Source organism: Electrona antarctica (genome assembly GCF_951216825.1).
Source record: "Electrona antarctica genome assembly, chromosome: 18".
Classification (NCBI taxonomy): Eukaryota; Metazoa; Chordata; class Actinopteri; order Myctophiformes; family Myctophidae; genus Electrona; species Electrona antarctica.
The window spans coordinates 30,434,305-30,462,153 of NC_136799.1; the positions used below are offsets into that span (position 1 = coordinate 30,434,305).

At 40.7% G+C, this 27,849-nt stretch overlaps 2 protein-coding genes across 10 annotated transcripts in view; both read left to right on the top strand.

Annotated features, from left to right (window-relative positions):
- Positions 1 to 1,712: 1,712 nt before the first annotated feature.
- LOC306941615 (heterogeneous nuclear ribonucleoprotein Q-like) lies at positions 1,713 to 11,714 on the top strand. Of its 7 annotated transcripts, none has more exons than XM_079527159.1 (12): positions 1,713 to 1,946; positions 3,679 to 3,838; positions 4,749 to 4,867; positions 5,843 to 5,950; positions 6,044 to 6,157; positions 6,638 to 6,814; positions 7,158 to 7,293; positions 7,790 to 7,995; positions 8,695 to 8,844; positions 8,940 to 9,061; positions 9,158 to 9,495; positions 10,210 to 11,714. In XM_079527159.1, exons 2-12 carry the CDS (start codon positions 3,691 to 3,693, stop codon positions 10,236 to 10,238), a joined length of 1,647 nt encoding a protein of 548 aa, XP_079383285.1. In that variant the 5' UTR covers positions 1,713 to 1,946; positions 3,679 to 3,690; the 3' UTR covers positions 10,239 to 11,714. The 7 variants fall into 7 exon arrangements, with proteins under 7 accessions (XP_079383285.1, XP_079383288.1, XP_079383290.1 ...); XM_079527162.1 differs by having other exon boundaries at positions 10,213 to 11,714; XM_079527164.1 differs by having other exon boundaries at positions 9,158 to 9,486; positions 10,213 to 11,714.
- Positions 11,715 to 12,060: 346 nt separating this feature from the next.
- LOC306942426 (sorting nexin-14-like) overlaps positions 12,061 to 27,849 on the top strand; it is a 31,145-nt gene continuing 15,356 nt past the window's right edge. For 2 of the 3 annotated variants that reach the window (XM_079528301.1, XM_079528302.1), the window contains exons 1-18: positions 12,061 to 12,372; positions 12,584 to 12,760; positions 12,922 to 13,042; positions 13,447 to 13,520; positions 14,857 to 14,935; positions 15,063 to 15,106; positions 15,236 to 15,323; positions 15,411 to 15,495; positions 15,596 to 15,752; positions 16,263 to 16,338; positions 16,624 to 16,668; positions 16,963 to 17,043; positions 17,166 to 17,280; positions 18,855 to 19,010; positions 19,207 to 19,331; positions 20,663 to 20,721; positions 23,749 to 23,898; positions 26,310 to 26,442. In XM_079528301.1, the coding sequence (XP_079384427.1) occupies positions 12,594 to 12,760; positions 12,922 to 13,042; positions 13,447 to 13,520; positions 14,857 to 14,935; positions 15,063 to 15,106; positions 15,236 to 15,323; positions 15,411 to 15,495; positions 15,596 to 15,752; positions 16,263 to 16,338; positions 16,624 to 16,668; positions 16,963 to 17,043; positions 17,166 to 17,280; positions 18,855 to 19,010; positions 19,207 to 19,331; positions 20,663 to 20,721; positions 23,749 to 23,898; positions 26,310 to 26,442 (1,755 nt within the window). In that variant the 5' untranslated portion in view covers positions 12,061 to 12,372; positions 12,584 to 12,593. The remainder of the gene's footprint in view (positions 12,373 to 12,583; positions 12,761 to 12,921; positions 13,043 to 13,446; positions 13,521 to 14,856; positions 14,936 to 15,062; positions 15,107 to 15,235; positions 15,324 to 15,410; positions 15,496 to 15,595; positions 15,753 to 16,262; positions 16,339 to 16,623; positions 16,669 to 16,962; positions 17,044 to 17,165; positions 17,281 to 18,854; positions 19,011 to 19,206; positions 19,332 to 20,662; positions 20,722 to 23,748; positions 23,899 to 26,309; positions 26,443 to 27,849) is intronic. The other variant, XM_079528303.1, reaches the window with a different exon arrangement.

A 27,849-nucleotide genomic window follows, 5' to 3' on the forward strand; every position in this document is an offset into this window, starting at 1 on the left:
TAAGACTAAAGGTCCTTGTAGACTGGGCACGTTTTTCGGAAAACCGGCGGAAAAACACTGCTAAAAATTTGAAAAACGCAGCAGTGTGCAGGGAACCTTTAGACTGAAAAACTAAAAGACTAAGGTTTTTCAGAAGACTAAATGGGACTAAGAAGACTAAATGGTGTGTTATTCAAAAGACTAAATCTTAGAAAACATTGCATTAAGACTAAAATACTAAGGTTTTTCAGAAGACTAAATAGGACTATTAAAGACTAAATGGTGTCATCAATGCTGATTATGTTTAAGTCAAAGTGTAATAGGATCATTGATCACTTCTGATCTGTATGGCTGCTTTTTCTCTATCTCTGCTCAGTCAATTCATGAGAGCCTTATTACTATAGAGAGAAGTAGATGACAATTTTTCACTGTAACAACCTACTGGTGAACCAAAATATTGTACATATTCTTGCTGTTAACATGGAGTCCAATAGAAATATTAATGGAAGATTTAATATAGTCATAGGAAAATATTCTGTAGTTAGGCCTACTGGAACTTTTAGTTCCTCACTTTATCCCTCTCTAAACACTCCACATGCAAACATATGGGGACTGAGGGGCAGTTATTTTGTTATCAGTAGGCTATTACAACTGAATAGTCTCAAATCCAGGAGGAGGGTGACACTGTGTGGCGAAACGTGGATATATCAAGTTCCTTGCATGCAAAAGTCAGTAATGGGCTATTTAATGTTTATTGTAAAAATGGGTGGGAACACTACTTCAACTGTCAATCTCAACTTTGTTACTGATTACAAAATTTGATATAGCCTATTTATCAAATAATTGGATATACCGGTAGGCTATAAGTGGCATTGACATCAGCCTATAGGTGTTTCACATTTTGTAAATTTTTAATTATATTTCACAATTCATTACCTAAACAGATGTAATGCATGTAAACTTAAAATGTTTAAATATTTTTACTTTAATTAAACTGACTTAATATGTATACTTTATTACCAGTACTATTGTTATGGTCCTGCCAAAAGGTGATTTCTCAAGCAGAGATAGACTACTTGCACACATACCCAACAATAATCATACACCACAATATTATCTATTCTAAAGGTCGATGCTAATTTGAATTCAGAATTTCATTTCCATAATCCTGCAACCAACATGTTAATTGGAGTTGAATTTGTTCGGGTGGTCAGTCAGCTCAGCCCTGAGAAAGGTTTCATCATAATGAAATTAACACTGTAAATGTAAGATTTCCAACAGGAAGAATGACTTGAACCCATGCAATGTCAAGTAGGCCTATGTAAATCTATCACTGATCATACATTGACTGCTGGCTGACTGGCTGTTGAGTTGACCTTTGTTGTGCAGAAAAACACTCCAGCAAACTTATGTTTGGCTGACTGTAGGCTACTATATCCTGGGCCATGCACAATAATGTTCGACATGATATTAAGATAAAAGCAATTAGTACAAACAATTGCAATTCCTTCTTCAAAAATTCTGATGAAATCCGAGTCTGTCTGACTGCTGTGTGCAGTATGCACCACTGTCCACTGTATAGTATTGCTTAATTTATAACTTCATCGCCCCCAAAAAAAGAACAGATCTATAAGATGACAACGAGTCGCGACGCGACGCGTTGCTGGATCTGTAGATCTGTTCTTTTTTAGGCGAGCGACGCCTTCGTACCGACGAAGTACAACTCGGGCTGATCCTCTGCTACTGTACTGTAGAATGCATACAAGGCGAGCCCGTGCACGGGTGTCCAAGAAACCCCATCGACGAGACAAAACTCGCGGCGTGAACGTGGCAGCCATTTTACATCCTCAAGAGTGAATGACTGAAGCCGGACCAGTGCCGGGAGTTTTTACCACTTTTCTCTTATTAATTATCACATTTATCTTCCGAAATTATCAACACCATACGAGTTGGTGATCCATCGGCAGGTATGACGGAACGCTATTAATTGGTCACGTGATTGTCGCTTAATTGTTCGGTAAAAAGTGTTTGGGGAAAGACCGACCGTGTGCGGTGCTTGTTTCAAACAATGTGGTGAAACTGGTGGTTCATCCACACCGGCTTTTTGAAAATGGACTCTTCCTATGTGGCGGCACGTTGACAAAACCAACCGTCTTGCGAGCTGGACATGCAGCATTCAAAGGCCTACCGTTCATCAAATTAAAGTTTAGGAGCGTTATTGACGCCCATTGTCGACAAAACGACGTTATAACAACAATGGCCTCGGCTGAGGAGGGGGAAAAAAATCCCAATCGAATTAGCATGCTAACGCGAGCTAGCCTATTTTGACAGATCGAGAAATTGACACGCTCATTGTCATTGTATGTGTGCTAACCCGTTAGCCCAGTTAGCTTAGCAAAGATTTTCCCCAGCCTTTCAGACATGTTTTAGTTTGACGTGTGAATAGCAAAAAAATACGAACACGTTGATGGAAAACGGGTCAGGTTTGTTATTGTCCTTCTGGATGGCATTGGTTTGTTTGGTGCAGCGTTAGCCATGCAAACTAGCCAGCTAGCTAGCAGTCACTCCTTAACTTACATTTCGTTAGTTTAATTCTCGCAAATCTTTAAAATCCAATGTGTTAAGTGGTGTTGGTGTTACATTTGACTGTATTTCTTAAACAACCATTCAAACATTTTCTTTTGACCATAATATTAAACACGTGCTGTCTTGGAAATTTAGATTGATTAGCAAACAGTAATGTTAAGTTAGTTCTGATGGCTCGTTTGCATGTTATGTAGCGTTAGCCAACAGTAGCAGTTAGGCCAAAACACTGTATGAAGCCTTCCACGTTTTGTAAAGGCTAACGCGCTGTCAGCTTTAGATGAATGGAAAGCGATCGGATCCATGCTTTTCTGAACGCCCCAGTTTATGCATCGTGGTCTGAATGACTACTAGACTACACGTTAGCCGGTTTGCTGTTGATTGGCGTGAAGCCTAGCTATTGAAGATTTAGTTAAGAGTATACTATTTTGCAACTGTGTCAGAGCAGATAATAGTTCGGCATACATGCTTGATAGCTGGTCAGCCACCGGAAACTGGGGCTCAGCTCAGTCGTTGAAGGAACACGTGTATCGGCTATCTAGCCAGTGCTGAAGTCAGCAATGAGAAGGTAAGCTAACATGTAATTTGGAGACCAGGCCAGGCCCCATGCTACCCCAGCGGAAAGGGTTGAGAAAAGCAGCTTTACATAGTGAATAGTCAGTGATCTCGACTCGGTCTGTGCGAACTTCTTAACCAAAAACACAGGAGCGGGAGGAAATGCCACATGTGCAAGTGTAGTTTCAGTTTTGACAGTTTAATCGAGGATTAAATGCAAAATGTGTGTATTTGTTATGAGTGTATTGACAGTGCCTTGACCAAACTGAGCTGCAATCTAAAGAGAACAGTGAAAAGTCACCTGATTGCAATGTACCACATGGAGTCGCTTGTCTTCTGCACATGCACATGTTAGCTGCATTACAGCAGACTTTGGCATACCAATCATTTTACACATATGTTTCATATTCATTTGACCCAGACTGTATTCAAACTGTCAAAGCATCTTTTCCACTGATCACACAACTTTACTGCTTGACAAGTCTGAGACTGAACTCTCCTGAACGCATCCCAAGTCTTGCCCTTGACACAGGATTAATTTGGCTCATTGCATTTATACAGATTTCTGGAGACATGGCCACAGAACATATTAATGGAAATGGTCCAGAAGAACCAATGGACACCTCTGCTGCAGTTACCCATTCTGAGCACTTCCAGACTTTATTAGAAGCTGGTTTACCACAGAAAGTTGCTGAAAAACTAGATGAAATTTACATAGCAGGTAAGGCACAATGAATATCCCAGTATATTCATATACACAAATCTTTATTTCAAAGTATTGCATGTGCTGTCATTTTTATCACCTTTATTATGAATGTGGGAATTGGGATCATCAAGCAACTTTTTGTGGTTTCCTACCAAAATGGGTACTGCAGTGCAACAAAAAAAGAAAAAAATACATAATATAAAATTTGTTTGAAAATGTGTAGTGTATATATTTTTTTCCCCTCACAAACTGTACTATGAGCTGTCCTGCTATTAAACCTTTGCTTGCACCCTCTTGTAGAGAGATAAGCATGTTGCTTGTAGCATCAGCTCAAGCTCAACCGTACGCTCTGAGGGCAGGTGGAATTTCAACTCCATTTTCACTTGGGCCTACTTTCCCATCGATCTCGATAGATGTCTATAAATATTAACATGGGCGGGTTACAGTGGGACTTGTTTAGATTGTCATGTAGAAAAGTACTGGTCTGGTCTATTTAGCCAGATGGGACCAAACCAGAAACAATGGCAGCAGCTGTCTGGTGTGTGCCTGCCTGGGACAGGTGACGGCCCCTCCATAGAGCAGAATGCAGACAGGCTCATTAGAAGCTCCCAGCCACAGTACAGAGGAGCACAAGCATATCAAGTTACACCATCACATCTGTTGTGATTAGTTCTGCAAAAAATTGTTTGTTTGAGAATAAAATGCAGCCAGATTACTGAATACATTCATATTTGAGGAGTTTCCTCATACCTAACTGTATATTGACACGTAACAGAATGAGAAAAGATAACATACGTTTCCCATCCCTTCACTTATACATGCACTGCTGCACTTAAATGAGACAATGCAATGTTGTTTATTGTCATTTTTGCTTTCCTTATGTTTTTCTATTTTTCTGTGTTCTCAATCCCCTTCCCACCTCCAGGTTTGGTGTCACACAGTGACTTAGATGACCGAGCAATTGAGGCTCTGAAGGAGTTCAACGAGGAAGGTGCTCTGCACGTCCTTTTGCAGTTCAAGGACAGCGACCTCTCACATGTTCAGGTATGTGCAACTCAAGGGGTTAAATTTGACTCCATTGCATTCTGTTGTCTTTGTAATAACAATTGACAGCATGTCTGTTATTATATGGTGATTAGATAGTGGTTGTATGTTAATGTTGCGCAATCTCCTTATTTATAGGATAGATTACTAATGGGGATGTGACAAAATTGATTTTCGATCTGTGCTCTAATGATTTTTAAAATCAATTAATAATCGAAAAACAGGTTTCTTTCATTCATCCCCCCTTTTTAATGGTTTATTCTCTTACTCTTCCTAAATTGAAAAATGTAAATGTTCTAAATGAGTAGTTACTGTTCTCCAAACAGGAGAGGAAACATTGTGTCTGTCTGTACGAGTGGCGAGTGCACATCTTCTGGTCATATGTGCACTTACAGGAGTTGAATTTTCCTCAAGTTGCTGCTGCTGGCAACTTGTTGGATGTGGAACAAATTAGATGAAAAAACAGTGCAGCGCAGCATATAGTTTGTATATCTAATGTATGTCCGTGATGTTAATTCAAGCAATGTAACGTGTTGATCTTGATCTGCACCATTGCATATAAATCAGGCTTTATGGATTTAGTGCTACCCATGACGATAACAAAACGTGGTGAATCAGGTATCAGCGGTAATACTTCCATTTATAATGACCCATTTTTGGCATCACTCCATTGTCTCCAATGAGGAGAGAGTGTTAGGAAAGATGTCTCATTCTCATAGCATTTGGTCTCTATGCAGATTCATAGTTCAGACAAATTAAACCACATGAGTAAAACATTGGCGGGTTTATAGCAAAAACCTTTGGGCCTATGCAGTTGTAGAAGATTCAGGATTTCAGCATTATTATAGTGATCGGTGCTTTTTCTCCCGTTTATTACTGTCTTGCATAATATGGATATAACTAACTACAAATTAATTACTAAACTATTGTATAAATATTGCTCCACTGATCTAAAAAAAAATCTGTTTTTTACAGAACAAAAGTGCCTTTCTTTGTGGAGTTATGAAGACATACAGACAGCGTGAGAAACAAGGGACCAAAGTGTCAGACTCCAATAAAGGACCAGATGAGGCCAAAATCAAAGTACGGTTTGATGCCACAGTGACACGACAGAAATGTGATTGAAAACATAGCATTTCAGTTGTTTAGGGATTTAAAAAAAAGTTTTCTGTTCAGGCCCTGCTGGAGAGGACTGGTTACACACTTGATGTGACAACAGGTCAGAGGAAGTATGGAGGCCCCCCACCGGAATCTGCCCACTCAGGGGCACAGCCCACCATCGGGACAGAGGTACGAGTGATCGCACCTGTATGCACAGTCCTGTAATTTATTTAAGGGAAAACTTCATGGACTTGTGTCTTTCTATTGTGCGGATGCAAAACACGCAATAAGTCAGACATTTAACAGCATTGCATTAGAACGATTCAGGGTAAAATTTGCAAGTAGAGACATTTTTCATGGTTCAGTAAATTAGGTGGTCAAGGAGCACGTGTGTCGGTATGCACACATCTATCTTAAGTAAACGAGCTGCTTATAACACTGACTTTGTAACTGCAACTTAACTAATGGTAAAACTATATTTGATTACCTAAGCTGTGTAACCTTTTTGTGTCCAAATGAAAAATGTTACTATAGTAACACCAAACGGCACTGATAGTTCACTGGTAAGATCTGAATGGACAATTTGCATTATGACATTTCCTGTTTGTTTAATCCTCTCAACGTTTGAATTAGATTTACTTATGGTGATTTCTTCTCTCAATCTGGCAGATATTCGTTGGCAAAATCCCTAGAGACCTTTTTGAAGATGAACTAGTTCCGCTGTTTGAGAAAGCAGGCCCCATCTGGGACCTACGCCTGATGATGGACCCTCTAAGTGGCTTGAACAGAGGCTACGCCTTTGTCACCTTCTGCACTAAAGAAGCTGCGCAGGAGGCTGTCAAGCTGGTATGTGACCTCCTTGAAACCTGGGCTAGAATAGCTTTAAAAATATTGTTTAGTGACCATAATTGTTAAATTCTGAGGTACATTAGTTTGCCTTTTTAGATGGGATAGTAGAGGAAGAGGATATGCAACACAGGCCTCTATCCAGAATCAAGCTGGTGACATTGCAATTATGTTGTCAACAGCCTATCCTGTCGTCAGCGTCCCTCTGAAAATATCTGACATTTTCTAATGTATGCTAGTACTTGTGGCTAAACAGAAAGTTCAATGTAACATGGCTTTCTTTGAGAGCTGTGACATTCCCTCTGTTCCTTCTTCCGGCCCTCACTGTCTCGTCCTCCCACAGTGCAACAACAATGAAATTCGACCGGGCAAACACATCGGCGTGTGCATCTCTGTGGCCAATAATAGACTGTTTGTTGGCTCCATCCCCAAGAGTAAAACAAAAGAGCAGATTGTGGAAGAATTTGCAAAAGTTACAGGTAAGGCAACATCGACTTTTGGGGTTTACCTTTTCCTTGCACTGTAACCGCATTACAATTCTGACTTGTCAGTTATATTTAAGAGAGAGTGCTGGAAGTAGTAGACTAACTATAATAGTATTTATTAACTGAAACACCATTTCCCCTTCGTGTCCAAATGATGACAACATAACTTTCCTGGAGTAACTCTAGTTACAATGATAGCTTACCGCTAAGATCTGACTGGACACTATAGTCCGAAAACTTTGGTGACTGGCAATTTGGAATGTCACCTGTGATCCAATTCAAAATAACTGTCCGGTTTTCATCCGGTTTTTTTCTCCCTGAATTGTAAATTGATGTCATCTCTTTTGAAAATCACACTCCTTTCCCTGACTTGAAAGGCTGACTGCCTAGTTCATGTATAAAAGGCTACTGTAGAATGCTTGCCATTCATTCATCCAGAATTTATCTGCTTTAACTGTTGCCTTTTCTTTTGCCTTTCCTGTTTCTGCAGAGGGTCTAAATGATGTCATATTGTACCACCAGCCAGACGACAAGAAGAAGAACAGGGGCTTTTGCTTCCTGGAGTACGAAGACCACAAGACTGCAGCTCAGGCCCGTCGCCGGCTGATGAGTGGCAAGGTGAAGGTGTGGGGAAATGTGGTCACTGTGGAGTGGGCCGACCCCATAGAAGACCCTGATCCAGAAGTCATGGCCAAGGTGAGATCAGAACAATTCCTCTTGCATTTGTATAGCCTCGGTCCCAGGCTTACTTATCTGCGAAAAGAAAAGCCTGGTCACAACGTAAGGCAGAGAAGCTATCGACGGATGTATCCTCCGGAACATCCGTCAGATGTATTTCCCCCGGATACGATATTTTCCCGACCAATCACAACACTTGTTTCATTCGCGGAGAATGCAAACTGATTTGTAAAGCATCAACGTCATTTCCTTGGACGATACTTCCGCTAAAATCCCTCAACTTCCGCCCAAACAAATGATAGTCTTTACAGCGTAGGTCTTGCCCAGGGTGGCATTTCTATTGCTCATATTACTTGAAAGGGAACCATTGGGTTTAGAAGGGCTAATGTTTTCACTTTTTAAATTTTAATCAATTTAATAGAGCACATTTTAAGGAAGTTCTTGTTATTTATTTTCTTCACTAGTTTAAAGTATTGTATATTTTAATTGTGCAATAGTTAATCAATGTACTGATAATTTAAAAAAAATCACCATATTAGTCTTGTTTTTGTCAATTAACATTTACTGTCATAAGGGGCTTTTTTTTGTCTAATTCAATTAATGAAAAAACAAATTGATATATTTGTGAAAAAAATAAGAAAGTAATGGATGGTTAAGTATTTTGACCTAGAACCCCTCTTTTACAGCTGACCTCTATAACATTGCATTTCTTCTCAGGTTAAGGTGCTGTTTGTGAGGAACCTAGCAAGTACTGTTACAGAGGAGATACTTGAAAAGGCCTTCAGTCAGTTTGGCAAGTTGGAGCGAGTGAAGAAATTGAAAGACTATGCCTTCATTCACTTTGAGGAAAGGGACGGTGCTGTGAAGGTACAGAGAAAAGAATGGTTGAACACTGACTGGCTGTGATATTACAGTACTGTCCTTGAACTTCTGACTGTCTAATTTATATTAATCTTTTACAGGCTCTAGCCGATTTGAACGGCAAAGACCTGGAGGGAGAGCACATTGAAATAGTTTTTGCCAAGCCACCTGACCAGAAGAGGAAAGAGCGCAAAGCCCAGAGGCAAGCCGCTAAAACACAAATGTAAGCAAACGTGTAACTAAGCTAAATGAGTCTTACAACAAGGCTTCAATTAATTCTAATATATATAAATGTGTATATATATTTCTTCTCTTTCAGGTATGATGATTACTATTACTACGGTCCCCCACACATGCCTCCACCTGCTAGAGGCCGAGGACGGGGGGGCCGAGGAGGCTACTCGTACCCTCCTGATTATTATGGCTATGAAGACTATTACGATTACTATGGATACGATTACCATAACTACCGGGGCGGCTATGATGACCCTTATTATGGTTATGAGGACTTCCAGACTGCTGGGAGAGGACGAGGAGCCAGGGGAGCAGTCCGTGGAGGTGCCACCCAGAATAGGGGCCGCGGTGCTGCCACCCCTAGGGGCCGAGTTGGCTTTTCCCAGCGAGGAGGCCCTGGAACAAGCAGCAGAGGTATACACGGTGAATAGAAAAACATTTTACAATGAAAATTAAACTGCTGGAATGTACTGTCAAGACATGGCATTGTCTTTACACTTGAGTTGTTATAATGTAGTCCAGTTTGGTTTAGAACTATTAATGTGTTGTGATGTGTTGTCACAATTGGTCCCCACAAACTTTGTGGAAAAGGAGACGAAAGCAGAAGGTTAAAGTGAATTTCACGGACAGTAGAGATAAAACAGTTGGTTACCACCAGGGCGCAAATTACTAATTAAACCATGTGAAGACAGGATGGCTAGCATTGCAAGCATTTAAAGTTGACGGTAATGCTCCACATGAGTGTTTTAGCGTCAATGTGTAATTGGGGTTGCATTAATCAAAAACTTCAGTGCTATGTCAGCTTATTAATTATGTATACACTGAGCTTTAAATATGAAAAGGTACACCTGCCTATTGGCTTCATGACTAATCCCTGACAGGTGTCGTCTTTCAGAGCTAGTACTCAAGTTGGCTTGCTCCATTTGCCAGTAGACAAGTTTGTCGGCACAGTAAACATTACAAAGAACCCTGCTGAGCTTGACACTTGCAGTTTAAATATTGGTTTTGTTGTCAATACGATAGAATTTGATTAAACTGTCTTATCGTAGAATAAGTTCTGACTGATGAGAGAATGGCAGACCAGTGTCTGATTTATAGAATTCTGTTCTAATTTTATCTGTCTTCTGATTGGTCCAGCAGGGAAACGCGGTCGAGGGCGGTCCTGACCTGTCACAGTGAAGACTGACTTGCTGTGTGGGGTTACACCGTAAGCTGCAATGGATGTTGACAAAAAAAACTCGACGAAAAGGTCCAATGATATTCCAGCCTTACAGAAGCATCTCCCCCCCCCCCCCCCCCCTCCCCTTCTTTTTTTTTTATTATCAACTGCCACCTTAAAAAGATGACCGGAGGATTCTGAATACTTGCCACCGTTCCTTGCCCCAAGCCTCTGTACCTAGCCCCTGCACACTGTGCTACATATTGCCCCAACAATCTACCCCTGCCCTGTACCCCGAACATGCCATTTTTAAATAATTATTGAAGAATTTGCACTTTTTAAGTTTCTTAGGTTTGAAGTGGCTCAAAGGAGCTTGATGCTATTGTATATTTTTGTGCTAATCGCAATTTTTATTGTCGGAATATCCATGTTAATCTTAATCGTTTGATTTGGATGTTTGAAAGAGAACATTTGCAGGTTTTTAGGGTGTACCCACCTGGCATGGATAAGTCAGGCATTCCAGGAAAGTGGTTCTTTTCAGAACTTGTCTTTAAAGGGTTGGTTGACTACCTCAGTACAGAGGACTAAACTACCCGGCCTGTACTGTAAATAGGGAAACTATATTGATGAAAGCAGGGCTTGTTTTCATACAAAATATGCACAAGAGCAGCAGCGCAAAAAACGATGTACTTAATGTAATATAGTCATTTTAGCTGCGGCTCTGACACTGCAAACAGTCAAACTGGGCATGCAAAACAATCTCATATGATGAGCCTGAACAAGCCCTGCTTTTATCCTATTTTGAACTGAATTAGCCGCCTTGCTTCTTCAGATTATGTAGTTACTGGTTGTATAGTTTTTCGGAAAATGTTACTTTTGTAAAGGCTTCAACATCACAGGGGCATCCAACTGCCTTTGATTAAAAAAAAAAGCCCTGCAGTGTCCCTTTTTGCCACGTAATTCCAGTGGATTTGTGTTTTATATATTAATACCAATAGAGCATTTTTTGAACGATGTCAGTAGAATTATGTAAAACACCCATCATAATCCAGTAACTGTCCCGATCATGTGTAATCTTGAATGATCCCTTACCAGTTCTGTGGACAGCAAATTTAATACTTCTATCAAGTATGTTGATTGATTACTGAAATGGCATATTGCCCAGCCAGCGCATGTATGCCTATTAGCTGTTAAGATTTGGTGAGGGATCAGTCATTTTGTGGTAGAAGGGATACTGCAGAGAATGATTTGTATTTCCATGTATAGCAAAAGGAAACTGTGCTATTCAATCCCCCGGTTTTGTATACAGTTAACTCCCTCTTCAATAAAATCATTACAACCACCTTTTGAAAAAAAGATGTTAGCAGTTTTAAAATATTGTTGGTGGCCAACAACATTTTTTGCATTCCTGCAAATAAATTGTTTTATACTGTAAAATGGAGGTGAGTGTAACTTATTTTTGTAATAAAGTTTTTGATTTCTATCTGTGTCTTATGTTTGGATGACATCTTACTGAGAAACGAATACTTGAAACTTCCATTTTACAATGTCTGGTTTAGAAAGAATTGATTAATTGAAGACACTAATACACTATACATATGCTACTAAAGGGATTCCTTTTGATTTAAAAATAAATACATTTTATTAATTTATTTCCTCAATTCGAACTCCGCCTCAGTAGGCTAGGGGAACTATTATATCAAGTCTAAAATACACCTGCTGTTAAACTACACATTGGTCATACACGTCTGAGGAAGGATTCTGTTGGGAGGGATTCCTGTTACCGTCTGGGTTTGAGAGCATCATATTGCTGTGGTGCGGATAGGAGCGGAGGTGACATCATGCGTAGCCTATCTAACGCCGAAAACTAGATCAAGCACGCATTGCTTCAGATCGCAGACAGTGACACATGACGGAGCACAGTGGCCATCGTACACAATAGTCGAATGAACATAAAGACTATGTTGGATAATTTCCACTAATCCGGTTTTGTCGACAGCAGCTGTATCATGTATCCATCGACTGTCCGGCTTGTTGGCTACAACCAAAGAGTGCGTGATTAATTAGAAATGTCACTGCGTGCTAGGCTACATAAACAGTGAAATGACCGAACATATCGGCGAATGTGTCCACTAGTCATGGTAAGTGCTGGAGTAGATTAATTTAAATGAATGTACTGTCTAGTCTACTGGCTAAATATTACCTCGGGACATTTCAAGACGGCAGCTGTATATCGTAGGCTATTATGTCGCACTCGCAGACAGAGTGACAGTAGCCTGCTATAGCTGTCAGCTGTGTGCCTTTATTGATGGATGGTGGGACGGTTCACTCTTCATTGTACTCTGTCTGCAGTAATAGATGAATGCACAGTTGCACACACAGAGCCGCAACAATGGGATCCATCCGAGTTTACCTGCAAAAAATGAGACATAGACTGAAGCTGGACCTACTCAGAGAGCTGGGCCGCCAATACCCGCTGTTCTGCTTTCTGTTACTGGTACTGCTGCTGTCCACTGTCCTGTTAAACAGGTAGGCTACGTGCACACGTGTGCCTGTCCCATACAAAATACTTAATATTTAATATCTTTAAGACGTGACCTATTTAGCATCTTAACTGTAGCCTTAATGTTAATTGCTAGTTTATTTTTTTTAGACAACTGCAGCATACAGTAATTTTCATGTGTTCACAGATATATACACATTATTATGGTATTTTGGTCCTTTCTGGCTGGCATTGTGACTTTCTACTGCAACTTGGGAACTGAGTCACTGCTACCCAACATTTTAGTGTCCATCAAGCCAAAGATTAAGGTGGGTCAAAGATCATTGATGGAGGTATTTGTGAATGTCAATGAGTAGCTAAACCTACCAGTAATATAATGTCATTACAATGAATGCTGGTGGTGTAATAGTGATGTGATCTTAGGATCCTGTAAATGCAGGCAACTTCAGCCATTGGTTGTTGTTTTTCAAGTTTAAGGTATACTTTATTGCCACATGGTCTACGTGAATACAGCTGGGGGTAGCAATGTGGCAGGCAATGACATTTTTGTACTCCAAGGTCTAGTGTGCAAAATACAGATACACAAAACTTCATACAAATGGAGAATAGCCTTGAACACGGATTTTTACAATCTCTGTCTAATGTGGATATATGAATGACTATATCTTCGGAGCTGGGTTATTTTGACTTAATTTACCTTCTCTTTTATCAGTCATACCAGCAGGAGCTGTTTCCACTCGGTCACAGTTGTGCTGTTTGTGGAAAAATCAAATGCAAAAGGCACAGGTAAGTCACCTGTCTGTTACAGTACATGCTGGGAGGGTAGCTGGGAGGAAGGTATAGTTCAGGGGTGGGCAACATCGGCCTACAAAAGCACAGAAAATACTCCCACATTTTGGACAAATATATAATACAGTAGGCAGTGTAAAATAGATAGTGGGGGCTTGTTTAATATTATCTATTGTTCGAACTCCTGGGACAACCAGTCCCAGATGTCCTATAAGGGTCCTAATTCATATGGCACAAGCATTTCTGAGATGTAGTTCGGCCCAGAACCACAGAGTAACAAAATATAAGAATCAATTATCTGAAAGACTAGTAGCCCACGTAAGGATTTTAGGACTGCGTAATTTGAGTAAACCTTAAGCCTGCCCTAAACCTTTAAAGTCATGATTCTGAAAAAGTGTCACACACATCAAACAGTATAAAGAAATTCTGGAGCTTTTAAAATACTGATAACAGCACTTGATCCAGTTCCAGGTGGTTGAGATTTCAGTTCCTTCTTTGTTTTTCTCAGTTCACTGTCAGTTGGAAAAGTCAAATGTTTTGTGGTTTGTCTGAATGTGTCTTTCCAAGTTCTCTGGCATCGCTTTGCAGTTATAGGTTACTGCTGAAAAAAATGCATTTTACATTTGACATGATGAAAAAACTATTCTCTTACCATCCTTTTTTCTCATGCCGTATATTCCTGAACTCATTCTCAATACGGTTGTCTTCTCTCGTCTATAGCTGTGGTTGATAAATAATATACAGGTAACACACCTGGGCCATTTATATTATGCAGGGTCATTCCTGTGTTAATTCACGCTGCCTGTGACACTCACCTGGTATGATTTGTTGGGGTTCACATTCAAACCTGTTAATGTAAATCGCTCTGGATTAAGAGCGTCTGCTAAATGCCTAAATTGTAAATTGTAAACCAGTCTGAACATGACTGAATGGCAGGCAATATAAATGGATTTTTTGTCTGTGTATTCAAATTGCTTCGCAATCAGCCAAAAAGCTCTTCGGCATCGACTCGTCTATCTTACTTAAAAAAATAAAATAAAAAATCCCACGATTTTCTAACCCATTAACCCAGGATTAAGTTTAAAAACCAAAATCCATCCCAAATTCTTGATGTTACACTCCCCTCTAGTGTTCAGAAAATATATTATTTTCTGTTGGTGACTATGAATGTGATTTTAGTGTATATACTGTATGTATGTATATATATACACAGTGTGTATATATATATATATATATATATATATATATATATATACACGCACACACACGAGCGCACACACACACACAGCATACGCAATTACACACATATCATTTTGCTATTATGTTTTAACAGACCAACTTTATTGCTGGAGAATTATCAGCCATGGCTTGATCTGAAAGTTCCCTCCAAGGTGGATGCCTCTCTTTCAGAGGTAGTAGGTCACATCAAATCATTATTCTTATAAATATATATTGTGCACATATGTAGGTCTAGATGTATTTTTCAATTATGATAATATAATCAGATTTAAAGGCTGTTTCTGCTTTTTTCTTGTAAAGATTCTGGAGCTGGTTTTGGAAAACTTTGTATATCCTTGGTATAGGTAAGTATGGTCCTGCATTTCTTTGTAATTATTATTATTATTATTATTATTATTATTATTATTATTATTACTATTATATATTTCCCATACATGCTAGAAACAACTAATTTAGGCAGTGTTTATTTGAAGGGACATGACAGATGATGAAGCATTCGTCGATGAGTTAAGAGTGACTTTGCGTTTTGTTGCGGCTGTCTTGGTCCGTCGTACCCAAAAGGTAACAAACATCTATATGTCAGATTTACGTTGCTGACTGACCAAAAACATGGAGGCTTCTTAATGGAGAACATTCTTTTCCTTTCAGGTTGATGTGGCCTCTCTCATCACACAAAAGCTACTTAAAGTTTCCATGAAACACATTGAAATAATCAGCAAAGCAAGGCAAAAAGGTAAAACAATTGTGCATCTTCAACTCTAACTCTAATTATTTTATTATTTTATTTATTTATTGCAAAAATAGTGAATTGCCTACTGTCATTCTCTCTGCAGTAAAAAATGCAGAGTATCTTCAGCAAGCTGCTCTGGAGGAATATGGTCCTGATCTCCATGTAGCTCTCCGCAGTCGCAGAGATGAGCTTCTCTACCTTAGGAAGCTGACAGAGTTGCTATTCCCGTACATTCTGCCACCCAAGGCTTCAGACTGCAGGTAGTGGATGACGATGACAATGCTACACACATTGCCCACGTGTTTCTGTCAAAATGATTCACATTACCAGGGTTCAATTTGTAAAAAAAAAAAGAAAAAAAAAAGAAAAGAAAAAGAGAGGGGCATTTTCTTTATGCCCTACACATCCTATCAAATCATCATAGCAAATAGAAATAGTAGCATTATAGTATTAAAAAAGTAAAACTATGAATTATTATTATTATTATGGATACCAAGGATAATGTGGTTAATGTGTCATATTTAATTACATTGTACATTTGTGATATTATTCAACATATCACATCAGACAGTCTACATTTCTCAAAAGGAAATGTATTTAATTCAGTCAGGGGGGAGGGTATCAAAAGCAGAGGCATGGATCTCCACCACCAACCCCCTTAAATCAAACCCTGCACATCAATCACAACATCAACAGACTCACATAGATAAGAGTTCTTCTTTCCTCCTTCCCTTTTGCATCCACCATTTTCTGCTTTATCCTATTCTTAGATCTCTCACTCTGCTGATAAGAGAAGTCTTGGCTGGTTCTGTCTTCCTTCCCGCCATGGATTACTTGGCTGATCCTGTGAGTGTAGATATAATTAATTATTAAAGACTTATTTTCGGATGCAGTTTGGGTGTATACTATAGTCCCAAACTGATATCAACTGAGGTTCTCGGTTGATATCGCTTCTCTCAGACCAACTTTTAAAATCTGCCCTTTGGTAGTTTGCACCATGTTAGTAGAAAGAACCCAAATGCAATCACTAGTGACTGTGGATTTGTTTTTACTGACCCTCCTCCAGAGCGTGATTTTACATGATTTAATATGATCTTTGTGAAGTTGTTTGTTGGTGTTATACAATTTCAGGACACAGCAAATCATTTGATTCTCCTATTCATCGACAACTCACCTGTAAGTTTTTATGTTGAACAGTATATGGATGAATATATTCTCTACATGTAGATTATTAATTACATAATTACATGTATGTACATGTAGATATCGCAACGTATGTACAGCTATATTTGCAACCTTTGCACAACATGACGAAGTATGGCATTAATTTATAATAAAAAAAAGTTCAAATTTGTTTCTGCTCGACAGCAACAATAATTATGTTAATATAATTTCTAATATTTCTGTTGCCAGATTCAAACTGGGCGTGATTAAAACTTCCACGTTTCCCCTCATTTGCTGTGTTTTCAGCCTGAGGAAGCCACAGAGCCAACTTCAACATGGGTGCCGTTCCTGCAAAAGTACGCTGATGCTCGCTACAACAAACCCTCTGTGAGTAGAGTACCTCCTCCAGTGCACCGGGTTGAACTAACCGCACACCTGAATGGACTTAGGAAAGATTTGGATGAACAGACCCAGATGTCTTTCTCTTCAACTCTTCACCCCGCTCTCAGGTGCTGAAGTTGGAGTTGAAGGAGATCAGAGAGCAGCAAGATCTGCTGTTCCGCTTCATGAACTTCCTGAAACAGGAGGGGGCTGTCCATGTGCTCCAGTTCTGCCTCACTGTCGGTATAAAAAATCCTCCATTTCCCTAAAACACACAATGATTTGTACTTTCTTTTGCTCTCTTGACAAGGAGGTATTTTAAGGTTACTTCCATACCAACAGAGGTGAGCAGAAAGGCGAACATTTGGCCAAAATAGCGATCTTGCATCACGCCAGGTTTTTAGCTTGTAGATCGGCAAATTTTGGTAAAGGGATTTGGTGTAGAAGGAAAAAAGGAGCTCTATAGCTTACTGTTGAATATAACAGTATTGCTCCTTGTTTTCTAATGCCTGTTTATATTTTTGTTTTCTAATGCCTGTTTATATAACCTGTACAGCACTTTGGTTGGCCTGGTCATGTTAAATGTGCTATATAATTAAAATTTAGTTGAGTTGAGTAGAGCCCTGGGGGACCCCGGTCAACTATGCTGCTATTCAAGTGGTTAAAGCTACTTTCTCCCCCTCTGATTGCCAACATGTCTGTGTCCTCCCTTTGCCTGGAATTTGTTCTGGCATAGGTGTATTTACCGTAGTGGATTTTAGCTATCACCTGACAGATACTGTTACTGTATGTCTCCAGACTCAGAGGAATGCATATCGGAAATTGACTTAAATTTACTTAAGGGTCTCCATGTGATCGTAGCAAACATATAGCCTATAGTGTCTGATTCATTGACCCCCAGGGCTCTGTACTAGATCCCCCGCTTTCCCCCTCTACACCAAATCTCTTCACAGAAAATAACTGATCTATAAACTCACAATGTGTAATGTTGCTGCACAATGTTTGCTTTTTTTTTGCTGAATAATGCCCTGAATAGGGTTGCTAATGTTCATCTATCTATAAATGCATCAAGTCTGTACTGTTCGCCCCACCCACTTCTAATTTGACACACGCGTTCCACACCCCCACAGGGAGTGCAGTGTCGAGTCGGTCGGACCCATGGTTCTCCAGAACCGCCACAAAAGGCCTCTGCCCGGGCTCTGGATAGAGGCCCTAGATCTCCATATATGGAGCTGGCCTGTTCTGACATCACAATATGTTCTGACATCTGCATAGACTCCATATTTGGGATTGCCTGACAAATAACTCCATATATGGGCATAAAAGGGACACAGACATAATAACTGTTCTGTTCTGTTCTGACATAAACTCCATATTTGGGCATGCCTGAACGGTTCGCCCCCACGACTTCAAATTTGACATACGCATTCCACCGCCAAAGGGAGTGCTGTGCCCAGTGTTGAGTCGTTCAGATACTCGGTTGTCCAGAACCACCACAAAAGGCTCTGGTCAGGCTCTGCCAGTGGACCTCACCTGTACATTCCATGACGAGACAGATACAGAAATCTCCATATATGGGCATAAAAGGGACACAGACAGATGGGTGGAACGGGCACTGGTCTAGTGTGGTTAAAGGACAACTTTGCTAATTTTGTTCCAACACATACGCTCTCAACACATAGAATGCATTGGGAAGAGTTTTTCCATATTTTCACATCCTTGCCCTTTATTGGTCATAGACCCCACTGATTTGAAGTTTTGCTGTTCTTAGAACAATGAGCTTGGGTAGTCTGATTATCCTGACCTGTCCTTCACAGAGGAATTCAACGATAAGATACTGTGTCCTGAGCTAACGGACTCTGAGAAGCTGATGCTTCATCAGGAGGTGAAGAAGATCTACGAGACCTATTGTTTGGACGAGAGCATCGACAAGATCCGCTTTGACCCCTTCATAGTGGAAGAAATACGCAACAGTATGTAGAAACCCTTGCCTCAGACTTACACATAGACTGCTGTTAATGTTTTTGCAATCATTAAAGATAAGTATGACACACTGTACACCCTGTGTGATGTTTAATGATCTGCTTTACTTCTGTGAAGAGCTACATAAATGTATGTAGTAAAGCAATATCTGTGTTTCCAATTCTGATTTTGTGTGCTTCTCCCCAGTTGCTGAGGGCCCGTATGAAGAAGTGGTGAAACTCCAAACCATGAGGTGTTTATTTGAGGCCTATGAGCATGTCCTGTCTCTCCTGGAGAATGTTTTCACCCCCATGTTCTGCCACAGTGATGAGGTCAGCATCTATGCTTAATGAGAACTTATTTGCTTCACACGTTTCCCCCCCATTGAAGGCATCTAGTGTCATGGACACTGAACTCAAAATAAAATCCCTTTACATTTTGTCTAGTTGGCTTTACCAAATGTGTTTAACCACTTATGCCCTATTTTATACGTTCAATATTTATTTAAACTAGCCAACATACCAGCTCACAACGCATCATGATGTGACACTTTATGAGCTTACAGATACATTGAAAATTCTTGCCATTTTTTGAAAACCTTTGAAAGTTTTGGCCTTAGAGTGCCTAAAATAGGGACACCAGGTTGAAAGTGGTTAAAATGTATGTTGTATTCTCCACTATCACTTTATTTTCATTGTGACACTTTTAAACCATAAGACTACTAGACTCTACTTGGTAAACAGGCATTAAAGGGGTGATTTGGATTTCAGGCTCTCTTGCACAATTGTCCTCTGATCTCTCCGCCACCAACTGCTTCCAACCATGTCATCAATACCGGTCACACACTACTGGCCAATGGCCTTGCCCTGGCATCATGCCAAGCTGCCAACCTGAATTTCACCCCTCACAAGTTCCCTCATTGAATACAGCTGGGCAGCCCAGTGAACAGCCATTGTCCACTGCGAGCCACCGCCTTGCATGAATAGTGTGTCTGGAAAGTAGTGATATTCTGGATTGCATTGTTTCTGTGGTTTATTTATCAGTGGTGCACTGGTGCTGATGCGGCTTAGCTTTGATGTGTTCTAAATAAGGTTGACCTAAGCCTCTCTGCGGGGTCCTATACCAAACTGCCCACATTGCCTCTACTAAAACCCTTTTTTACTTTCTCTATTAGTTCCTGTTGATACAGTTATGAGATGAGATGCTGTTCTTTTGACCAATTGCACATATTGATAACACCATTTAATACTAAGTGTTGTTCTATTATTACTGACTACAGGCCAGTATTCACATATGGAGGGAGTGACTGTTTGGAGGGAACCCTTCCTGTTGTTAGTACATACCTGCCATCATTAGGCGTTGAGCCCTATATAAAACCTCCACCAAAGATGAATGGAATAAATACATGGATGTTAAAGTAAAATAACTTTGAATTTGTCTTTAATTCATAGGTCACAATATAATGCGGACAAGAAAATGCATATCAGGCAGGGTTGCGCATGCATTGCATATAAAACTGGGAGATTAACCCAGTACCATACCTATTGGGAGAATAGCGAAAGAAAGTGTTAGAAATAGGGAGGCTCCTGTGAGAAGCAGGACTGTTGGCAGGTACAGTATGTTGTTACTATGGATGATGTTCTCTTTCCATGTTCTTCTGCAGTACTTCCGCCAACTTCTGCGAGGGGCTGAGTCTCCCGCAAGGAACTCTAGGATGAGCAGGTGGGTGCCATTGTAGTGTGTGTGTGTGTGTGTGTGTGTGTGTGTGTGTGTGTGTGTGTGTGTGTGCGTGCGTGTGCGTGCGTGCGTGCGCGTGCGTGCACTGTGCATACATGCTTGCGTGCATGTGTGTACAGTGTGTGACCATTTTGAAAAGAAACATCCCACAAGGTGTTATATTCGCCAGTGTGTTTGTGTAGTGTACTGACAAGGTACAGCTAAGCTTTGTGATTGTCCATTAAGTTCTGTTTTATAGATAACATTTTCAAAAATAGGGTTATCTCTGTAATCCCATAAGCGGTCATAATGTGACAGGTGCCTACCGTATATGACCAAAATTGGGATGCCAAGTTGAAAGTGGTTTAAGGGCGTGTAAGTGATTTTAATTTGTTGAAATAAGTGTCAACTATATATTCCCATAATAATCAGTGCTAAGATATGTCTGTTCAGTATCAGGGGTCTCTCCACATCTCTCCAACATTTAAGTAAACAGAAAATGCATTTTCAGGTTGGGATACCAGTTTCATTCAATCAGGAGAGACAGCTCATACAGGTTAAACAAGTGAAATTGGAAGTGATGAAACCAAAAATGTTTTAATTGGAATTGGAGCACTATAATATTGAAGCTGCTGAATGGGTTCTCTCCTGATTGGTTGAAATTGGTGACCCACCTGAAAATTAGCCTCGGTCCCAGGCTTACTCTGCAAAGAGAAAAGCTTGGTCACAACTTAAGGCAGAGACGGTATTGGCGGAAGTGTCAGCCGGAACATCCGTCAGATCACAACACTTGTTTCATACACAGAGAATGTAAATTGTAAACTGATTTGTAAAGCGTCAACGTCCTTTCCTTGAGCGGTACTTCCGCCGAAATCCCGCAACTTCTGCCCAAAACAAATTATACCGTCTGCAGCGTAGGTCTTGTCCAGCGTGCCTGAAAATGTATTAAAAAACACAAAAAGGTAGAAAGAGTGCAAACAAAGTGCACCTCTCCCACCCCCAGGTACTAAGGCCATTTATAATGTGACTGTTGCCTATTTCTTGTTTAGTCAGTGAATACTTTTACCACTTGCTCAAAGCGTCTATTCTCTCAGACTGCCTAAAGTTTTGAAAGTTCAAATTCACCATCAGCTCAGTTATATTTCAGTTCAAGTAAAGCTGGAATGCTGGAATGTAAAACAATGCAAAACACAACACAGATGTTTTAAAAGCTCTTTCTTGAGCTGAAAGTGAATTGTACAGCAGCCCCTGTGTCAGGGTGGGCAACTTTAACGATGGGGAGGGCCACTATATTTACACACTCACTCCAGAGGGACACATTGCATATTTCTGTCGTAGCAAAAATATCTGATCTACACTGACGCGTTTTGAACTTGTAGATCAGCTATTTTTGCTATATTTAAATTGAAATACTGAGTTATTCTTTGCTATTTTTAATTTCAAGTGCATAGTTATAGTTATGTTAACTTTATGAACTAAATATGTGGCCTGCAGTGGTGTCTGTGCGGGTTGTAATCATGGGGTGTGTGTCTGAAGTGGCCAAGGAGCCCAGCCACTAACTCCCTGTGCATGTTGTTCCAGAAATAGCCTCAGTATGGATGACATTCGGTGAGTACATGTCATCAGTACGGCCAGGGTTCGATTTGTAAAGAATAAAAGTAAAATACAAATAGAAATTAAAACAGAGGGGGCCATTTTTCTTTTACCACTTAAGCTCTATACTTCTTCGTATGACCGATAGTGTAAATGGACGATCTACAAGCTCATAACACATCGCATCGCAACACTTTATGAGCTTGTAGATGGGCTATTTGTGCTATTTTTTAACTGATAATTATTATTATTTTGGACACATTTTGACAAACGGTGTCACAATTATGACTAAATTGTGACAAATTTAGAAAATGTCCCCAAAATCAGTGTTAATATGGTTATCATAAATGTTTTATTACATTGTTAAATTGTGATATCAAACATCAGACAGTCTAAATTTCCCCACATGTATTTAATTCGGTCTGACCAGAAGCAGGGATTAAAACAAATCATGGAGCCTCCCCCCCCCAACCCCCCCAGCAAATCGAACCCCTTGTACTGTGGTCCAAACAGTGACTGGCCAGGCAGCACTGCTGCACGCAAGATACAAAAAAAAAAGTTTTTGCCTGAATGTGGTCTGCAGAAGAAGCTTTACTGCCTTTTTAACAAAGAACTCATTGCTGCTCTTTGGAGGTCAATTCTATTTGCGTATGGATAATTTTAATTGTACACATGTACTATTTTGTATTATTGGGAGTGTTAAGTGTCTACTGTTATGGGATACACAAATTAATACAGCGTAATTTCTCTCTTCCAATTCAATTCCAATATTTACAGTATTGGAATACTATGATGTCAACATTGTTTCGGCCTTTATGCCTACATCTGACTGTGATGTAATAATTATACAGTATAATTGCATTGCGTAATATGCATTGTAAAGTTCTACTTATGATTCCTTGTTTAATTCACCTGATTAGCTTTCTGAATCAAATGCTCACCTGCAGAATTACATTTCACATCAAAAAAGGAAAATAAACTGTGCTTTAGTTTAGGTGGTGGTGGTGATTGGCTTTTGTTATGATTCTTCATATACTTCAAGGAACATTGTTGTTATCAAGGCAGTGGTCATGGCAGCATGAACTGTGGCTCTCAGATGAGGAAGAAGATACAGCAGAGAATGGCTCTTTCATCTCCGCCCCATACATGAACACAGTCCAGTCATCAGCCTTTCTAGCAAACCTATCTCCATGATTGTTGTCTCTGTTTGACCCCCCTTTCCATTCTGCTCCGTCTGTCCCTCTCCATCACCCTACCTATCGTTGCCGTGGACTGTTGTGCTTTGTCTGTGACTGTCTGTCCACCTTTCCCATCTTCCGTCTGGCCCCGGCATCATTTTTCCGCTGCCACCACCAACCACCACCCTACTGCCTGCCCTGATATGATCCACGGTCCTCTCCTCCCCTCACCCACATGGGGACATTGGCCCTGCGCTGCCAGTACCTCCTGGGACTGGAGCCCAGAGTCTCCATCGTCCCTGTTCACCGCCTCCGGCAGCTCTTCACCTGCATCTTTTAATTCCCTCCATGCCCCGTCCACGTTCACAGCCCTCCCATATGGCTCGCTAACCCACCGCCACTCCTCACCGAAGTAAGTGAGGGTCCATCCGTCCGTAGCAGGTCACACCTAATTTACACACCGCTGCACGATGGTGCCATGGCTGTCTGTGTTATATAGAATTATATTCTGTCTGCGTGCGACAGAATACAATTTAGGTGTCAGTGTGATGTCATGTACCCCACTCTTCTTGTGCACACGATCCTAGTCCCAGCCTGCCGCCTGCATGGAGGGACCTGTGCATGAATCGCTTTTTTGTTTTTTTTTGTTTTTTGAAGGTGATGAATAAGCCTTTGTATTGAATCAGGAACTGAGTTGTGTCTTACTCTTATCTAAATTAGATTGTGTCCAGTATGTTAACTATGCCATAAGTTGAACAGAACTGTATTTGCAGTGGTGGAAAGTAAGTACAAGTACTGTACACATTTGAGATACTTTTACTTGACTTGAGTATCTCTATTTTTATATACTTTATGCTTTACTCCACTACTATCTCAGAGGCAAATATTGTACTTTTTACTAGAGATGTGCTGATACTGATACCAGTATCGGAACACTGCCCGATATGCCCTTAGTTGGTCATATCGGGATCAGCGAATATGCCAGTCTAACCACCGATCCAACACAGGGGTAAGGGGTTGACACTATGGCAGGTAAATAAAATGTTAGGGCATGTGGAGTTTGCTTTCGAATTGCCCAAACTGTAAGTGCATGTTTGAGTGAGGAGTCTGCTATAAACACAACACGAGATATATAGCTAGATAGTTACTATATAAACATAACACGAGATATGTCTCTAAACAAACACCCCCGCTATGCTCCGTCTCCCCTTCTCTCTCCCTCTCTCCACACACAGCACACACACACACACACACACACACACACACACACACACGTGCACGCAACACACACACTCAACGTGCAGTCAGTGTCTCAAAAAGCTCATTAACTCTACTATGATATTCAAGTCTCTGTCTGTATGTGTACTCTTGTAATCCACGTAACTTGAGAACCGTTCGCCCCACCAACTTCAAATTCGACACACACGTTCCACACCACCACAGGGAGTGCAGTGCCCGGTGTCGAGTCGGTCGGACCCACAGTTGTCCAGAACCGCCCTAAAAAGGCCTCTGCCCAGGCTCTGGACAGGGCTCCTGACCAGTGTCCATATATGGAGCTGCAGGCCTGTTCTGACATCATTCTGACATCTGCATAGACTCCATATTTGGGCATGCCTGACAAAGAACTCCATGGGCATAAAAGGGGCACAGACATAATATCTGGGTGGGGCATTCATTTCCGACTTGCATCGTTCCAAGTAGGCCAGTGCCCAACAGGCACCGCTGTAAGAAAACACCCGCAGACTTTTGTCGCATGTTCTGCGCGGTTCCCTACTAGTCCAACGTGTGAAGAATGCAACACAGCTAAACGGTCAAAGCTTAGCATAGCAAGTTAGACGAATGTCAACCCTTGACTTCCGGTTGGTGGATTTCAAAATACGATTTATATTTTTATTTATTTTTATTTTTTATTTTTATTATTATAAATATTATTCTCTGGTATCGGTATTGGCTAACACAGAAATTGCGGTATCGGATCGGGAACGAACATCCCTACTTTTACTCCACTACAATAATTTGAAAACTTAAGTCATTAGTTTCTTTCATGATAGATTCTTAAACCATACATTAACCACTAAAGCCCTATTTTATACTACCAATCTACAAGCTTACAACGCATTGCGATGCAATACTTTGTGATCTTGTAGATCTTCTATTTTCAAAGGATTTAGAGCACTTGTACATGTATATTTTGATGTCAATACTTCTTCCACCACTGTATATATTTACTCAATCTGACAGGCAGTCATGCAGAACACCTTTGACTTTGTGCTGTTGTGTTACAACTGGTTTTCTGGTTTCTGCACGTCATTTATCACACATGTTGAGTTTAAAATCTTTAACCATATAAACATTTCAGTATCTATTCATCAAACCACAAGCTTACTATGTGCTGTGTATAATTAGTCAGATTTTTGCCTGATTAGTTAGTTACGCACCGGTGTTGCACACCTAAAATAGCAGATCTATGAGCTCACAATGAGTCACAATACGACTCATTGTGAGCTTGTAAATTGGCTATTTTCAGTGCATGACACTTGTGTGTAACTGCCTAAGATTTAGCCTCTTAGGCATTTCTACGAGATGGCTGTGAAGTGGTGTTTCCGTTTGGCTAGCAATCCGCTTTACCCCCGTGCCCCCTCGTGATACCTGGCTGCAGCCTCTTCCCTGCGCACCCATCCTTTTTCTCTCTCTCTTTCTCTCTATGCCTCTGTCTTCTTTGGATCATTGTCCCTAAACTGCATATGCTGTGCTGAAGCCATGCGCTGCTCTTCCGTCGCATGCATGCATGTCTGTCTGAGCTCTTCTTTGTGTGACCTGCAGGAGCACATCGAAGAGGGGCGAGTCCTTTGGGATTAGCCGCATTGGCAGCAAGATCAAAGGAGTGTTCAAGAGCACCACCATGGAAGGGGCCATGCTGCCATCCTACGGGCTGGTGGAGGGGGAGGACGATATGGTGAGACTGACCTAGAAACCACCCGTTTTCACACAGAGGTAGCTGACTATCACTAATTCTCAGGCTCTGTTGGAAGTATTATGCCGTAAATTCAAGAGTGAGCAGCACTAATGTAAAAACCTTGCATAGATGTTTGAAGAAAAGTACAGATATGAGACAGCAGGTTTATCAAGTAAGCACCTCCCATCATGTTGATGAATTAGAATGAAGGCACATAACCACTACTTAATTTCACCTGTTCGCACCTCGGTGTTCACAATCGGGTGGCCATGTCATAGACTGTGACGTATGCAGAGTATGCGGAAGTGCCCTTCACGCCTGTGCTCTGCGGCTCTGCCTGTGCTCTGCCTGACGTCACTCACTTTACCTGTATGCGCGTGACATCATCATCAAACCCGGAAGTTATGCAGGAATGCCTACTGAGTGGCAAAAAACTACTTTCTGGCCTTGACAGCCCATGCATCCAAACAGTCATCACTATCTGATTGCATTAAACAACGTTAAACTCACTTTGCCTGTTGCTTTGCCACTCGATGTGCCACTCGATGTGCCATTCACTTTAAGCATGCGCATACCCTCTATACATGTTGGGTTACAGGTGCATAAAATGGTTATCTTTGAAAAACAAAGAAAGGGTCCCGCACACTGTCAGACCAAACTGTTGCTCTTTATTGGGTTGACGTTTTGGTCGATTAGACCTTCATCAGGACAGACAATCACTAGCCTTCTGAGGTCAGGTGTGCATCAGCCTTTTGCTAAAAAGGGTTACAGGTGCATAACCTGTGGCGTTAGATGTGAGCGCGCCAACTAAGGCACGTAAACTTCTAGTAAGTCACATATCACTAAAGTGCTCTACATACGGTGCAGCATCCTCGCATACAGAGATTCAGTTATTTTATTTCACAGTCTGTGTAATACTGGTAGCCATGAATGATCTGCCAGCCCCATTGTTTTGGAGGTTGGGCCTCCTAAACCTTCTGTCTGACAGGTCGTATACATTAAATATGGAATGTTTTGCAGCAACTTTACTGGCCATATTGGACGTATGTATACCATATGCCAGTGGTTCTCAAAGTTCCGGCCACGGTCCTTGAGGAGGTTAATATTAGTTAATATAGTTTCAAAATCAGTTTAACCAAATCAACCTATTTATACTTTGGCTCTTATAATACTTTGGCTCACTTATAATTGTTTTATATATATATTATTTCGGAAGAAGTTGGCCTACAATTCCACTCCTGTGGGGTCCTTGGCACAAAATATTTTCTGATGGATATCCGTGGATATACATAAACATTTGGGGGTCCTTGACAACACAATGTTTTAGAACCTCAATCATCATAATCATAACTAACATTTCTTCATATCAAACAAAGCTTCTTCGTACCACCTTGATCTAGCTTCTCC